Source organism: Orbicella faveolata, unplaced genomic scaffold (assembly GCF_042242905.1).
Source record: "Orbicella faveolata isolate gen_17 unplaced genomic scaffold, um_ofav_v1 contig_47, whole genome shotgun sequence".
Taxonomy (NCBI): Eukaryota; Metazoa; Cnidaria; class Anthozoa; order Scleractinia; family Merulinidae; genus Orbicella; species Orbicella faveolata.
This window is the reverse complement of record NW_028301577.1, coordinates 8,382,894-8,398,063: the sequence shown is the minus strand read 5'-3', so window position 1 is coordinate 8,398,063 and position 15,170 is coordinate 8,382,894. Positions and strand designations below refer to the sequence as shown.

The 15,170-nt window shown below is 39.4% G+C and overlaps 2 protein-coding genes across 3 annotated transcripts; one reads left to right on the top strand and one right to left on the bottom strand.

Moving 5' to 3' along the window:
- The first annotated feature begins 1,087 nt into the window (after positions 1 to 1,087).
- On the top strand, positions 1,088 to 5,381 carry LOC110066148 (intraflagellar transport protein 20 homolog). The gene is made up of 5 exons (XM_020773351.2): positions 1,088 to 1,256; positions 1,397 to 1,482; positions 1,898 to 2,001; positions 3,354 to 3,449; positions 5,087 to 5,381. The coding sequence occupies exons 1-4, from the start codon at positions 1,139 to 1,141 to the stop codon at positions 3,433 to 3,435; spliced, it is 390 nt and encodes a 129-aa protein (XP_020629010.1). The 5' UTR covers positions 1,088 to 1,138; the 3' UTR covers positions 3,436 to 3,449; positions 5,087 to 5,381.
- LOC110066147 (neuroglobin-like) lies at positions 5,140 to 15,170 on the bottom strand. Of its 2 annotated transcripts, none has more exons than XM_020773349.2 (4): positions 14,988 to 15,170; positions 7,670 to 7,774; positions 6,555 to 6,762; positions 5,140 to 5,873 (listed from the first exon to the last, which is right to left on the bottom strand). In XM_020773349.2, the coding sequence occupies exons 1-4, from the start codon at positions 14,996 to 14,998 to the stop codon at positions 5,730 to 5,732; spliced, it is 468 nt and encodes a 155-aa protein (XP_020629008.2). In that variant the 5' UTR covers positions 14,999 to 15,170; the 3' UTR covers positions 5,140 to 5,729. The 2 variants fall into 2 exon arrangements, with proteins under 2 accessions (XP_020629008.2, XP_089135371.1); XM_089279245.1 differs by lacking the exon at positions 14,988 to 15,170 and adding an exon at positions 9,342 to 9,468.

Sequence of the window (15,170 nt, the reverse complement as noted above, 5' to 3'; positions counted from 1 at the left end):
TCAGGGCACTCAATAGATCTTGGCACAAGTCGACCTTTGCTTTTATCTCCCAATCTTCGGGCAATCTTCGAGCGACGAAGTCGCGAGCGTGAGCGACCTAAGTCGCCCAAGGACTCGCAACAACAGCGAAACCAACAGGCCAGGGAAAGCATAGAGAGTTTTTCGCGTATGTCTCTCGCCATATCTGAGTAATAAAGGAGCACCGTTACCAATGAAATATTTACTCGAAATCTGGGATAAAATCAGAAAATGCCCCCTAATTTTAAGGAATAAGAACTTGATAGCCAAGTTAATGCATAAAGGAATTTCGAAGAAATCGGAGTCGGAATTGGAAAACGCAGGCCTTTTCACGTCTTCAAGTCTATTGTGTTTTTCAGTTACATCCTCGCCATCCTAAGCTGTCTTCGCTGACTTTCTATAAAAGGGACGGAACACTATAATTAGGACGGACGGTGGAGGATAAATCATCAAAATTCGCTCAAATCTCGTTTAAAACACACCAGGATGAGAAAAAATAACACCACTGGATGTTCAAGCGTCTTTGTTCGGTGAATTACGCAATACATTGAATGATTTCAATTCCATCTTCTCATCTCGATACACTCCTATTTGCGGCCGTATCAGCGCCATACAAACTCTTATGTTACGCTTGGGTGACCTCTGGGTTTTTTTGTTCATCGAGGCTGATGACACGCTAATCTTCTCTTGTACGACACAGTAACAGCAGCTGGTAAAGTTCCAAAAATCTCAACCTGTGGTTTGATTCACCCTTTACCTTGGGAACGAACCATTTACCCTTTCATTGAGGTTAAACCGGTTCCCATTTCGATCTTTTCTGAACACCATAAAGCTTCAAATTCCACCCCTTGTCCTCTGTTTCGTGACGCAATGTTGATAAAGAGTTTTTAAACCCAACACCAAGATGCTGGTACGTTTTCAAAAATCTCTACGTCTTGTTTACATCCGAAACGTCTTTTGTAATGCAAAATTAAAAGCATTCCGTGATGTTAAACCGGTTTCCAAAAGACGACAAATAACGGCCAAAATGCTGTGAATTTCGACGGCTCCCTGTTTTGCTATGGAGAAAAGCGGTGTTCTCTGTTCGCAAAGCATTGTGGGGTAATTACTTCGGACAAACATGGCGGACGGTCCTGCAGGTTTTCACTTTGATGAACTGAACAAAGTTCGGGTTTTAGAGCCAGAAATTGGTCAGCAGACACAGGAACTTAAGGAGGAGTGTAAAGAATTTGTCGACAGTAAGTAGGACTGTTTCATAAACTACATTACTTAGAGCAAAGCTAACATTTTGCTCTACATTTTGCAAAATTTGGATACCTCGGTTTGAAGTTGGTATCCACGCGGATTTTAATAGATTATGAACTTATTTCCTACACAGAAATTGGAGAATTTCAAAAAATAGTGGGAGGATTTATTGATATGGTTGACGCATTAGCCAAAGAGGTCGAAAAGGAAAAAATGAAGGTAAGACTATCGTCGCACCTCCGTTGTTTATATTTGTAAACACGCTCCAAGTCTCCTTGGTGATAGTCATATTATTGAGTTCATTATAACATTTTTCATTCCCTTTGTCCTTGAAATTTATGTTTCGATTGTTTCCAAACTACATTTTGATTTTAGAATACCCGATACCCTTCCATATGGAACTTGAACACGTACAGTGGAGTTAGTTTACGGTATTCGGCTTGCACCCAAGCCTAATTACGACTTTCACTTACTTCGATTATGATAAATAGACTGGCCTGGTAATTGGGCTGCCCTTCAGTACTATTTTTTAACTCTACCTGAACAATTTTAAGTTCATTCAACCCATGGATTGAAGAGAATAATGTTAGTTAATTCTGGATGGGGCACTTAAAGTGTTGTACATTTTTGTTAGGCCATTGGCTCAAGGAATCTTTTAAAATCGATTGCAAAGCAAAGAGAGGCACAACAACAGCAACTTCGGGCACTGATTGCAGAAAAGAAAACACAGCTTGAACGGTGAGAACCTATTCAGCATTAGTTGTCTGAAGTAAGGATAAGGCTACTTACCAGGCCCTGGTTGTTCGTAAGGTGGATAACGCTATCCACCGGATAAATCACTATCCAGCGGATAGCAATTTATCCAGGGGATAGTGTTATACAGCCTTCGAACAACTGGGGCCAGATAAATATCACTGTTCTGAGGATAGTGTAGTTTGTCTTCATCAACACTTATCCATTGGATAGTGATTTATCTGTTGGTTAGTACGTAGCTATTCATCCTTTGAACAACCAGACCCTGGTGATTAATCCAGGAGTGTGTCATCGCCTGCTTTGATATATGACAAAAAAAACTGTATGTATCCAAAACAAGAGGTGCACTTAGTGTGGGAAATAGTTCTTCAAACAATACATGTCTTGCAAAATGTTAGCCAGATTTCTTAGATATCACCTCGTCAAACCTGTTTCTCAAATTTTGCCTGACGGTCTCACTTTCTTTTGCAAGGTTAAGAAAGTCTTAGGCCCACACAAGAGATACAACTCACACTGTTTCACAAAGTGACTCTCTGATTTATCATACACTACCCCTACATTTCCAGTGAATTGATGAGAATTTACTGAGCCCATGGCTCTGTTATAATGTTGCTAAGCAACATGACATGGGAGTAGGAATTACACCCTCCCATGCATTTGGCTCAGGTTTGATTCTGGCTTAGTGACATACTTGGGTTGAGTGTTTTGGTAGTGCTTGCCATGCTCTGAGAGGTTTCCCTTGGGTTTTCCAGTTTTCATCCCTCCTTAAAGATGATTTCCAGTGCACACTGTGTAGTCTCAGCACCAAAATTTTTGTGAGTCTCACTTGATGGAGTGCAAATCGATGTTATTACCAACCTCTTACCTTATCTTTGAGGCATTTTAAATTCCTTTTTTTGTAGTTTCTTTGATTTTTACAGCTGCAAAGCTGTTTCATCAAGTGATATTGGAAAACTGAAACATAAAGCTTTGCATCCATAATGGTGGTTGACATGAAACTTTGAATTAACTTCACAGCAAACTCGCAAGAGTGCGCAGTACAGACTGTAAATCATCTTTAAAACCCAACATGCCAAATTCCAATCCAATCTGGTGTTTTTTCTGATAAGTAAGCCCTGTAGACAAGCTAGAAGTTTTCACATTTAATAAAGTTACTGATTTTATTAATTTATATTATGATTTATGTCACATCATATGGCATGAATGTTTTCTGATTGGATTGATAAAAGAGTCAGAAATATTTGAGTGCTTTAAGAAATATTTGCCAAAAGTGGAACTTGCCCAAGGTTTGAACTGTTATAAGAATTACCAAGATTCTTTTGAATGTTTTCTTATAGTTTCCGTGTACAGCATGAAGCTTTACAGAAGGTTGAGAGTGAACAGAATGAGTTTATAGAGCAGTTTATTCTACAAAAGTGAATTTTAATCCTAAGGTAAGAGAATTACATGTATCTTTATTCAAGCCTGCAAATAATTTTTGTCCATAGGCAGGTCATTTGTCAGGACAAGGACAAGTTTTGACCTGACAAAAAGCCAGTCTGGCTGGACAAAAAAAATTGTTTGTTGTTAGAAATTAAAAAGAGACATTTGAGACATTTTGATACTTCAGTGTAGACTCTTCGCCAAAATATTGGTTGCAAATTCGAATAGCTTAAAAGTCAACTGAGTGTAAAATCGCTACTAGCACCAGCAAGGGGACCTTTACATCACGTCTGGTATTATTTTACCTGTTAAAAATTGACAAATTTACAAACGTTTATACCCCTAGTCACACAAACGTTTCCAACGTAACAAGTTTCCCACGACGTCTAAGGAAAACAGGAAAAGTGATGAAACAATCTCCCGCGTGGACAGCTTGTCAGTATAAAACCTCACAATAACATTCGGAGACTTGAAAATTGGCTGAAATGAATTCTTCAACTTTTTGTGAAAGCAAGTTTCCTCTGAAAGTTTTCGGAGTCAATTGAATAAAAAATTTGCGTAATTATTTAAGATGTGGAATTGGAGGTGTTCGTGACTATAAAGCGGGACTAATTTGTACATTCACACTTTTCACAAAAACATGTCAGTGGAACGGAAACTATATTTCAACCACACTGACAGATGTAAAAAAAACTATTAAGAGTTAAAAATTAAACTGATTTTTGATAATACGGACTAGAAAAATAGTTGGTTACGTTTTAGAGGTTTTAAAGTTTTTGAAAGCGATTGCATTCAGATAAGCGAAACGTGAGTATTTGGGCTGTGTATTCAATTTCTTCAATATTATTACGACTGAAAATTAATTCCACAACACTTGGTGGTAACAAACAACGAGTAATTACATAAGACCTCAGTTTTTAGTAGTTTTCAGACGAACATAATTCAGACTAAGTGGGGCTTCACGATCTTTCACAACGCCACAGCAAAATGCGTAAATTAACAGGTAGGAATAGTGGTGCTGATATGATGTGTTTACAATTTGACATAACATTTGAGATGACGCACTGCACGTGATAAAATTCTCAGAATTGTGACTTCATGTGAACTGTTCATGGGACAAGTCCCTCCAAGCAAATTAAACTAACCAGCCACAGATCTGCACGATAAGCTCCCAGATGGTATTGATGTCAAAGAAGCAACTTGTAGTACTACTATCACAGGAATACTGATAGAATTTTGCAAAAAACTCTGTTATTGCAAAATCTTTAAAAAAAAGCACTGGATAATAATCTGGGTTTTTTTTTTATTGCACTGATTTATTTTAATGCTACATTGTTGATTTAAGCTTAATAATTTAGTTTTCACATTTGGGAAAGTCGTAGAGTGAAAGAATGATACTGTTTTCCCCACTTTTTACTATATTCCTGTGCAATTAGTTCCCGCATGTGAACACTGCAAGGGACTGGTCCCTGCAACTATTCCCCTCATGTAAATTCTTCAAGAGACTTGTTGCAGGGACCAGTCCCAGGGACTTGTCCTGTTGTGCATGACGATCAGGTGGACATGGCAACATGTAGCTTTTGTGAACTACTTTGTGTTAGCTAACCGTGTTTCTAAAGACCTCATTTACCTTTTTATTTATTTTCAGGGGTCACTTTGTAAAACTTTAACTTAACTTTGGTATATCAGTAAATAAGTCCGATAATGTAAATAGGAATTTTATTGCATTCTGTTAGTTACACAAATAAAATGGTCATTCTAATTAAATTAATAGTTTCAAACTTTTGTATAAAGCTATCTTAAATGTTTGTTTGTTTGTTGTTCAGTAATGTTGACTATCATCATTGTCATTATAAATCTATCTTTTACTCTGAGTATCAAAATTTTTGTTATAATTTGTTACAATGATGTTGTATAATAAACAAATTTAATCAAAACAAAAATGCTACAAGATACAACTTTCTAGGGCTAAGGCTTTGAAGTAAAACTCTACAGCAGATGTTACGATCCCTCAATACAATTTACTATATCAATAAATTTCTGTAAGCAGCTGTTCAAATCATGACCGCCATTACATGTAAATCTCCTAACACATCCTCAGTGGATTAATTTAGCTTTTGTGAAAGGTCTTGGACCATCATTGAATACACCTTTTGCCATGAAATAATCTGCAATACCATTTTAAATGAAATCACTATGCATCTTAATTGCCATTGGAGATCATAAAACAAATCCTTGTACATGACCTTTAGGATTATTGTACTTGTTTGCTTTCATTCACGGGATGTTTATTAGTATCCATTGACGTCCTTTATAGCACCTAACATGACGTCAGTGATTATAGCATAAACATCGCCCCAGGCTGTCCTCAATTGTGGTGTGAAGTCGTCTCCCAGGCCCGTCGCTAGAACCCATATTAGGGCCTCGCCGACGTGCTTAAAGAGCAAAAAGTTTTCAAAAGATTAGAAAGCCTCTTTTAGTAAACTATTATACCGGGTATTTCTTGCTGAATGATCGCTGAATAGTGTGCGACCCCGAGACGCATTGTGCAACAATTCACGAAACGCCGCGCGAGGCAATTGTATACATTACTTTCAAAGTATTTCGGACGATATAATTTCGGACCAAAAAAGCGTCCGAAAATAAAACCGTCCGAAATATTAACAGTACAGTATAAAAATTTAAGTAGCTTCAAAGCTCTTAGTTTCCTTTATGAGACGAACTCTAGTTGATACAGGTATAGCCTGCGAACAGGCTCCCGGCGAGGAGGAAAAAAAAAACATTCGGCGACCGGAGAGCGAAGCGTTCGGGGCGAGACCGTAACGGCTTGATATGATTTGTATTAATTTCTCCACGGTGTAACTCAAAAACCTTGAGGGTACAGTAAAACGATCATTTTCACAGATGTCTTTCAGTCTAATTCGTGTTTTGCAGGCGTAAATTTACTTTAGCTATGTGTCATCACAGTGCCCGAAATTTGTCCGAAATGAGATAAAGAGTGTCCGAAAATAAAACGTTCGAAACAAAACGTCCGAAATTTTGTACAAGTAATGTAGTATTGAGGCTACGCACTGCAACATTAAAGAACTCGGTCGGTGTTGGAGAAATAGTCTTACCTGAAATTCTTTGACAGTCAACTCAAACCCTGCATGCATCTGGCCCAGTTCTCTCAACTTGGGTATAAGTACATCAGGGTTATCCAAATTTTGTATTGCGTGATCTAGAGCGTTCATAATATTTAAGGCATGCGTGGTGAACTGGGGCTTTGTAAAGTCGTCACCGAAGGGAAATAAGTCTGTCATTTCGGGCGCTATCTCAAATAACCTGTCAATGTAATGAAATGCAAAATTGATTGAGTGATTTTCTATAACGTACTGAGCAATGGGCCGTTTCCGGGTTGCCTTTTGCCTCTGGGTCAAAACGAGTCTTAATGCGAAACCACTCATAAGAAAAGGGTTCCGCCTACAGGTTCATTTTTTCGTGTAATTCAAACTTATTTTCATAAGAAAGGTCTCGTTTTGAAACAGAGGCATAAGGTAACTCGGAAATGGCCTAGTACGAATTAATCACAATGCATGCCAACTCTTAACGATGCACAAAGTTATTAGGGCCAAATCGATAGAGACTTAAAAATAATTTTAGAAAAACACCAGCAAGGTAATTATAAGCCACAATGAAGAAAGGATGGGTAAAACTGGGGAAGATACAGACGGATTACGAATGAAAGATTTTTCAAGATGCGTTAAGTCTATCTACAAGCCTATATGGTTTTCTTTAACATAGCATGGATCAACAGGGTGTATTGGACCCACTACTACCCTGTTTGAGATGCCAATCTATCACAGGTGATCAAATGTTCACGGTTGGAGTAACCTCACTATTAAACAATTAAATTATGAGCTGGAGATGTCTATCGCGTGATACTTGACGAGCTCGTCAACTATCACGCATAGAAATCGAGAGCAAATAATCTAATTGTTTTGATATAAATCTACTAGTCGTTCACAACTTTATCTGAATGCTCTTCACAGACACTTCGAAAATGCCAAGAAGCGGCCGTCATTTTGTTAACAAAGGCACACTGTTACGCTCCTTACTATCTATCGCAGAATAGAAAGTGAGTAGCATAGCCAATCATAGAACGGCATTCGTGATAGGACGCTAGTAGATTTATACTAAAAACTGTTAGGGCGTGTCTGGCTACTCAGAGTTTAAATCGCGTTGGTCGTACTTGTGAAATAACAGCTGTCCATGGTGCTTCTTGTTGGGTGTGACTTTTTCCCATGAACTGCGGATCATTTCAATCTGAAGATCAGTCAGCCCGTCGGACTCTTTGCTGAAAAATTCGTTAAGGCAACAAAGTGTTACTATGCTTATTGTCTAGAATCAATTATATATATGTCTTCTGAGACAGAAGAGGGTTCGTCAACTGGGTCGAGATTTAAGGGAACAATACGAAAGGCAGAATATTTTTTACTCATTGCCGGTTATTTGCTGGTTATTGACCTTGCCCTATTCCGTAAAACCTTAAACGATTTGAAACGTTACGTAAAGCACCTTTCTGTGGTGCACTACTCCCTTTTGAGGTTGTCAAATAAGTTGCACATATTACCCAAGTTCTACAAAGGATTTAGAGTCATGCCGTGTCCAAAGCAGCAGTTTACACATCTACGCATTGCGAGCCTATTTTTTCAATTAGCAGGAGCCCATAAACGGACTCCTGTCAGGAGTCTATTAATGCCTCCTGATCAGAATCGTAGTTCGTGCTTTCACTTTCAGAGGAGAAAAGGAGGTAGGCGACAAAGAGAAAAGATCGTCGTGTTTGGCTTAGAGTTTGATAACCAGATGTCAGGTTTGATTTTTTGTGCCACGAAATTGCGCGCGATGTATACTTCGGCTTTACAGATGTGAATATGCGTCGAATTCGTGGTACAATGATGTTGAACACTACTAATTAAGTTGGACACACATTGCGATTCAGGCATTATGTGCCCAGGTTTTAGTAAAAACATATGATCCTGATGAGGTTTTTTATATCGTACGTCTCCGAACAGTCAAAACTCGGCAATCAAGTTGGCATAAAATATAGATAAGCTTTTCGATGGGACTTGCCCATTATACATAAATCTTTGATACACCTGACTAGCCACTGGTCTTTTTGCTTATTAATTACATAAACCACTACTTCCAAATTGATTTCTCAGACGGTATTACGTTACCGGTAATTCGAAGCGTTATTGATACGGGCGAGTATTGCATAGGGACATCTTCTCTGGACAGAAATAGTAGAAACTATAAGAAAATTCCAAGTAAAAACGGGCAAGTAACAAACATGCAGGGATGATATGACGATGAAAGAAGATTCCAAATATACGTGTCTTTGTGGTGACCACGAACTAAAGCTCCAAACTGATCAAGACTCGACCGTGAAGGTCACTAGCTAGGTGTATGTTTGAGTATTCTGTTCTCAAGAAGTCGTACCATTTTATAAAACTCACAAGGTCTTAAGTGGAGAAGTCGTACCATTTTTTTAAAAAAAAATCACAAGTGAAAGTTCGCTGAAATGAGAGGTAAGATTAAAATCGGGTTCCAACATGTTTTATTAAAAACTATGAGAAACTACAATCCTTCGACCATATGCTTCGACGGATATATTGTTATGCATTTCCAGTAGTTGACGACTGTGAAATACACGGAAATAAGCTAATATTAAGAAATATTTGCAAATTATTTCAATTCTCTCTTCGGCACGAGTTCGCTACCTGGTTTTCACATTTCAGTAGTTTTGACTCGAGGTTCTCGTGATCATCAGAGTTTGATAGAGTACGAAATTATAAATTTTCCAGACGTTTTCGGCCAGCATTGTTTTGTTAAACTCTTGTGTTTTTAAGATGACTTCTTACCTTGGTTGTGGCTCTGTTGGAATGGGAAAAAGATCATAAGATTCTCTTGAGTAAATGATTCCCATTTTAGTAGCACTCAACTAAATTTTCCCCTCAATCACGGGTGATCTCAAACAAAGCTTTCGTAGCACCGTAGACGATTACGTTTTGAAATTTCACAATCCACTGATTTTTCTTTTACATAATTGAAAACAAAAATATGCAATAATTAGCGAATTGTAAAACGAGCTTTGTAATAGGGTTTTCCGATTTAGCGAAAATTAATGACCATTTTGGTTTTGTTCCACTCATTTAAAAATCGAAAAACCGGAAGGTTAATTTTGTTCTAGGCCACGATTCGAAGAGTAGATGGGGACTGACGTTGCGACAGATAAGTAAATACGGTTCTACATGAGAAGACACAAGTTTACGGGGGGTTTCTACACGAAACTGAAAGAAATGGCGTTAGATAAGGACCTTTTTCCATAAAAAGCCATCGTCGAGGATCTGTTATTAATCTGACCACATGTGACTACTGCAGTTACCGAGACCTCAGATCGCGTCTCCGAATGTCTGTTTTCGGTTCTTGGTTTGCCAGTGATGTCATATTGTCGATGCATTATCAAAAGTTTCTTGTTTATCAAAAGTTTGTTTTGTCTTTTTGTAGGTTTTTGTTCCATCGACAATATAACCGCCGCTACAACCATTAGTCCATTGGGGCAGACGGGTGCAAACAGGTTTCCGGGGCCGCACCTCTCTTCTTCCTGTCCCTGGTTGGGAGGGGTGATCAAGGACGGGGTACTTCAAGAGCTTTTCGTTGTATACGACCTAGTTGTCAAAATCCTCTCGTCAAACTGAACTACACATATGATTTCACGTATCCTATATCAAACATTGATCTCTTAAAATCAGTTGTACCCTAAATTACCCCGAAGTGGTATATACTCCACACAAAAAGTCCCTTTGCACCCTCCAATTTTTTTTTTTTTTTTTTTTCGATTCCGTGTTGCCTGAGGTGGGGCGTGCTTTTCGCTCGCGCCTAGGTTCTCAATCAGTTGCACGAAAATTCAAGCCGGCGAAAGAAATAAGAAGAAGAGAGAGGACTAGAAAAAGTCTTTTTTGCTTCTTCACTCGCTCGCTCGTGTACATGCGTTTCCCCGCTATCTAAGAAGACACAAGCCTAAGGAGAAGTGACGGAGATGTTGGTCAAGACCTCCTTCGAAAGAGCACGGAAATCCATTTTTGGCAGCGTGGCTCAGGTTTAATAATTTTTACCCCAAAGTTGCCAATGTAAAAACAACCATGTATCCGTATTTAAACAATCGTACCCAAATTTGCCAAATTACAGTCAAACCCCTATTAAAGTTATCAAAGTCCCGATGGGGGCTTTTCTATTGTTTCTACCTCTATTAAGCAGCGAGTCCCCTTTAAGCGGCCAGTATCCATTTCCCCGATGGTGACCGTTTAATAGGGGCTGAACTGTAATTTCTCAATTCCCACTCCAAAATTAGTGAAATGTGATGTCCCCCAGGGCACTATTCTAGGACCTTTACTGTTTTTATTGGATGTAAATGGCCTGCCAAATTGCTTACATTTTTCACAACCAAGAATGTATGCAGATGCAGATTTAAAGCGAAACTTAACCTGGGATTGTTGTCATATACAGAGTATTTGTAAAAAGATTGCCTCTGCTTTGGGTGCAATTATTAGATTACCCCCATCTTGTTCCTTTTAATGTTCTAATTGATGTGTATAATAGCTTATAGTGTAACCATATTTTGATTATTGTAGTGTTGTTTGGGGAAACTCAGTGCGGTGTCGGCCTTTCTGAAAAACTACAGAAGCTCCAAAACCGCGCGGCCCGTATTTTATTGTATGCAAGCAATGAAGACGATCTGATATTGAAAAGCTGTTCAAGGTACTCGGCTGGCGAAAACGTACTCATCAAAGGGTAGTAGCCGCGTCCGTTATAATGTTCAAAATTTTACATGGATTGGCCCCTGGCTATCTACAATTTCGATCGACTGAGGAATTCTGAGAATAACGTGGCTTTGCCGCAGCCCCGCGCCAATTATTTAAAGAGGAGTTTTTCCTACAGCCTTTCGGTTCATGAACTCCGATCTACAGTTTCGTTAAGCGAATTTAAATGTAAAGTGCGTCATTGCAGCTTTGAATGAGACACGGCATCTTTGAAAAGCAGCTTTAGTGGTAAGATAGGTTTTTATTCTTATAATACTATACTGAACGAAGTTTTACCGCATATGAACAAAGCTATCAATCAATCAATCAGTCAATGGGTCAAGTACCCTCCTCCTTCCCCGGATTCTTCTACTGACTTGTGATCAATAAAATGAAAGACTACTCATGATTTCAACCTCTAATTAAACGGCACGGAAGTGCTTCTCCGGCAGAGCCATATAATGAGGCCCCATCTCCTCCTCTAGCAGACGGGGGTGGGGAGAGGGGTCGTGGCAAGTCTTGAGGCGCAGTCTATTCGGGTGACGTAATAAAACTAATGGCAAAAGACACGGCGGGGAAAAAGAATTCTTTCGCAAGTGACCATGATGTAAATACCAACTAGAGAAGGAATTTGGATCTGATCGGGTCATTAGTTTGTCAGGAAAACCGAAGAACTTGTAGGAGGGGGGCGTTGGGATTTTCGGTTTTCCGGATTTGGCCAACTTTTTGTTCCGTTTTTCGGTTTTCGCACTTAAAAACTGCGGTTTTTCGGTTTTGGTGTATTGTACGGTTTGCGGGTTTTCTCCAATTTTAATAGTCTTTGGTTTTCGGTTTTTGTCAACAGTGATGGCGGGTTTTTGGATTTTTCTGCCCAATGCATTTTATGGTTTTTCTGGTTTTGCCAAGGAAGTTACCCCCCCCCCCCCCTCCCCCGCAGTCACGCTAAAACTGTAATTCCAAGCTTTAGAGGAACGCTCGACAAGCGTACTAGTCTCTTCAGCAGCCGTTATTTCGCTTGTAACGGCTGTCAAGCAGACTATGAAAAGCTAGAGATGACATCAAGCAAAAGACTATTTCTCAAATATCACGCGGCTCGGAAAATATCTTGTGGACTTTGACCTTAGACTGTGAACCGTTGCTCAATTGCGAGTTGTCTCCCCTATTCGTTGCGGGAATAACATTGCGCTCACTTGCTCCGTTCACAAAGGAGAGACTGTTTGGTTGTAAAATTAAGTAGTTTGGTTGTAAAATGGGGCTGCCATCATTGTGCCTACACAAATTAAAATTCTGACAGTAGCAATCAAAAAGTAACTTCAGAATGTGGTGTTTCTTTTAAACAAAAATGGCCTAAAGTCATTTTATTGTGCAATTTGTTTCTATGTGAAGGTGAATTAATCAACATGACACGAGCGTGGGACAAAGAAAAATTCTGAGTCCCCGACAGGAATCGAACCCATGACCTCCCGAACACCGGGCGGGTGCTCTATCCACTGAGTTCATATATTCATATATTAACTGAGTTCATATATGATAGGTGTCCTGCATACTCAACGCTGTTGATCCTAGCAGTATGCAGGACACCTATCATATATGAACTCAGTTAAATGACCTTGCTCTCCATGAGTTCTCGTAGCTCAGTGGATAGAGCACCCGCCCGGTGTTCGGGAGGTCATGGGTTCGATTCCTGTCGGGGACTCAGAATTTTTCTTTGTCCCACGCTCGTGTCATGTTGATTAATTCACCTTCACATTTCATTACCGAGCTTAAAATTCACCATCTTTATTAACTTATCAATTTGTTTCTAGTTTCACGTTGCTATAGGTCTGTGGAGCCGATTTACACAAAAAGAGCTTTTTAGACTACGATGTGTTCTGCACTAATTAACGAGGAAATACGCAGAAAGAACTTCGGAAATAGCCTGCGAGCAGGCTCACGTTGGAAAATTTTAGATTATTGTTCCAAACCATGCGTAGTTCATGTGTTATGTTTGTTGCCGCTGTTTGCATTTTATTTCTTTTTATTTCCAACCTCGAATAAGCGCCCACCTTGAATAAGCGCCCACCTTGAGGGTAGAAAAAGTTAATAAGCGCACAGCCTCGAATAAGCGCCTACCCCTACCACCCAACCCCCAAAAAGTACTTTTTAAGCGCCCAACCTCGAATAAGCGCCCACCCTCCCCCCCCCCCCAAAATAATAATATTAAAGTGGACAAGAGGAATACGGATATTGATTATCACGGTATTTCTTTAATGGCTTAATCTCTAGTTTCATTGTCTGAAAATTTTATGATGTTGATTGACAATTATGATAGCTAAAGAGACTTCCGCGAAGACCGAACGATGAGTTGTTAGTTCTGGGCACAAACCGAACAATGAACAGTTACAATTTATATGCTTTAATATTTTGTCATGTTTTTTTTTTTCTTATTTATTGTTTTTTTACAAAATAAACTTTTTACTTACTGAAATTGGTGAAAATTTAATAAGCGCCCAGCCTCGAATAAGCGCCCACCTCGAATAGGCGCCCACCCTGAAAGTCCAAAAATTAAATAAGCGCCCTGGGCGCTTAATCGAATAAATACGGTAATTTTAAACGAAAGTATGAACTTTGGCAGCTCAGATTTCTCGGGAAAATTGTAAATCTTTTTCATAACAACATGTTGGCGCGATATCCGTTGTTGATAAAGTTTTGCCGAAGAAAAGCTGCCAAAGGTTATGTCTACTAAGGACACATACTTGATTCCGAGTAATCTTGCTTTGGCAATCTGGTCTTTGACGATGCTGGTAAACGGGCAAACGCCTTCGTGTTGTTTCGTTGCCCGCTTGCGATCACGTATGTTTGTAATATTGAACTCTTTCCATATGCAGTCGACAACACGACAAGTACGTCTTGATTCATTAACATACTTTCAACTGCTATTTCCTGCTCCCTCTGTAGTTTGAAATTTAACCAGAAATAAAACTGGAACTTTGTTAAAACATCAGTAATACGCGCACTCAACTCTTCCTCTGACTCCAATGTGGACGAATTGTTTTTTATTGTGCGGTAACTCACGACTCCATGGGGATTTAATCGCTCCTCATCAAACATAACAGATTGACAGTTTTCTCGCCTTTCCCGCTGTTCGACCAATGGTATTTCACTTCGCTCAGACGAAGCAGAAATAAAAAAATTACAGAGATCAGGGCAGGCTCACTTTCTTGGAACCTCTTCACCAGACTTCCCGTCGGATCGCTTTGTTCTTCGCCGCTCCCGCGTGTGACGCAAAGGTGAGCCTGCCCGCAGGCTACTTCGGAAAGTAAAACAAGTTTAGACGTGTAAAATTAAATAACCAAGAGAGATTCTGAAGACTACCAAAGCTTGTTAGTGAGGGCTTTTGTTTCGGTTCTCGGTTTTGGACGAAATTTCTCGCGGCTTGGCGGTTTTCGGCGATTTTTTGCGCGGTTTTTCGGTTTCTAATAGGCCCCCCACGCCCCCCTCTTGTAGTGAACATGCCCAGCGCGAGAGCAATATATCTCTTTTGAATTCTACACTGGGAAATAATCAATCAGACAACGACAGATTATGGCAATGTTTAGATCGAAAGATAACTGTACGAAAATACATCTGTTATGATCGAGAATGCGGGGTATATGGTAACTAGCTAACGTTACTAGCTCTAGGAAAACTAGTGAATAGTTTTCCAAGGTACGATTCGTTATAACCTACCTTCGTTCCATAGCTGAAAGACTGACAGCTGTAAGTTAGCTTAGGTCGGTGGCTATGTAAACTAATGACAAACTAAGCGCTATTAATAAAGCTCTGTGTAAGTGCAGTGGTAAGAAAAGATCCTGACGAAACGCAGCTGTTATTTCAATCAACAGCTCTGAAGAAGTAGATGAGTTATCAATG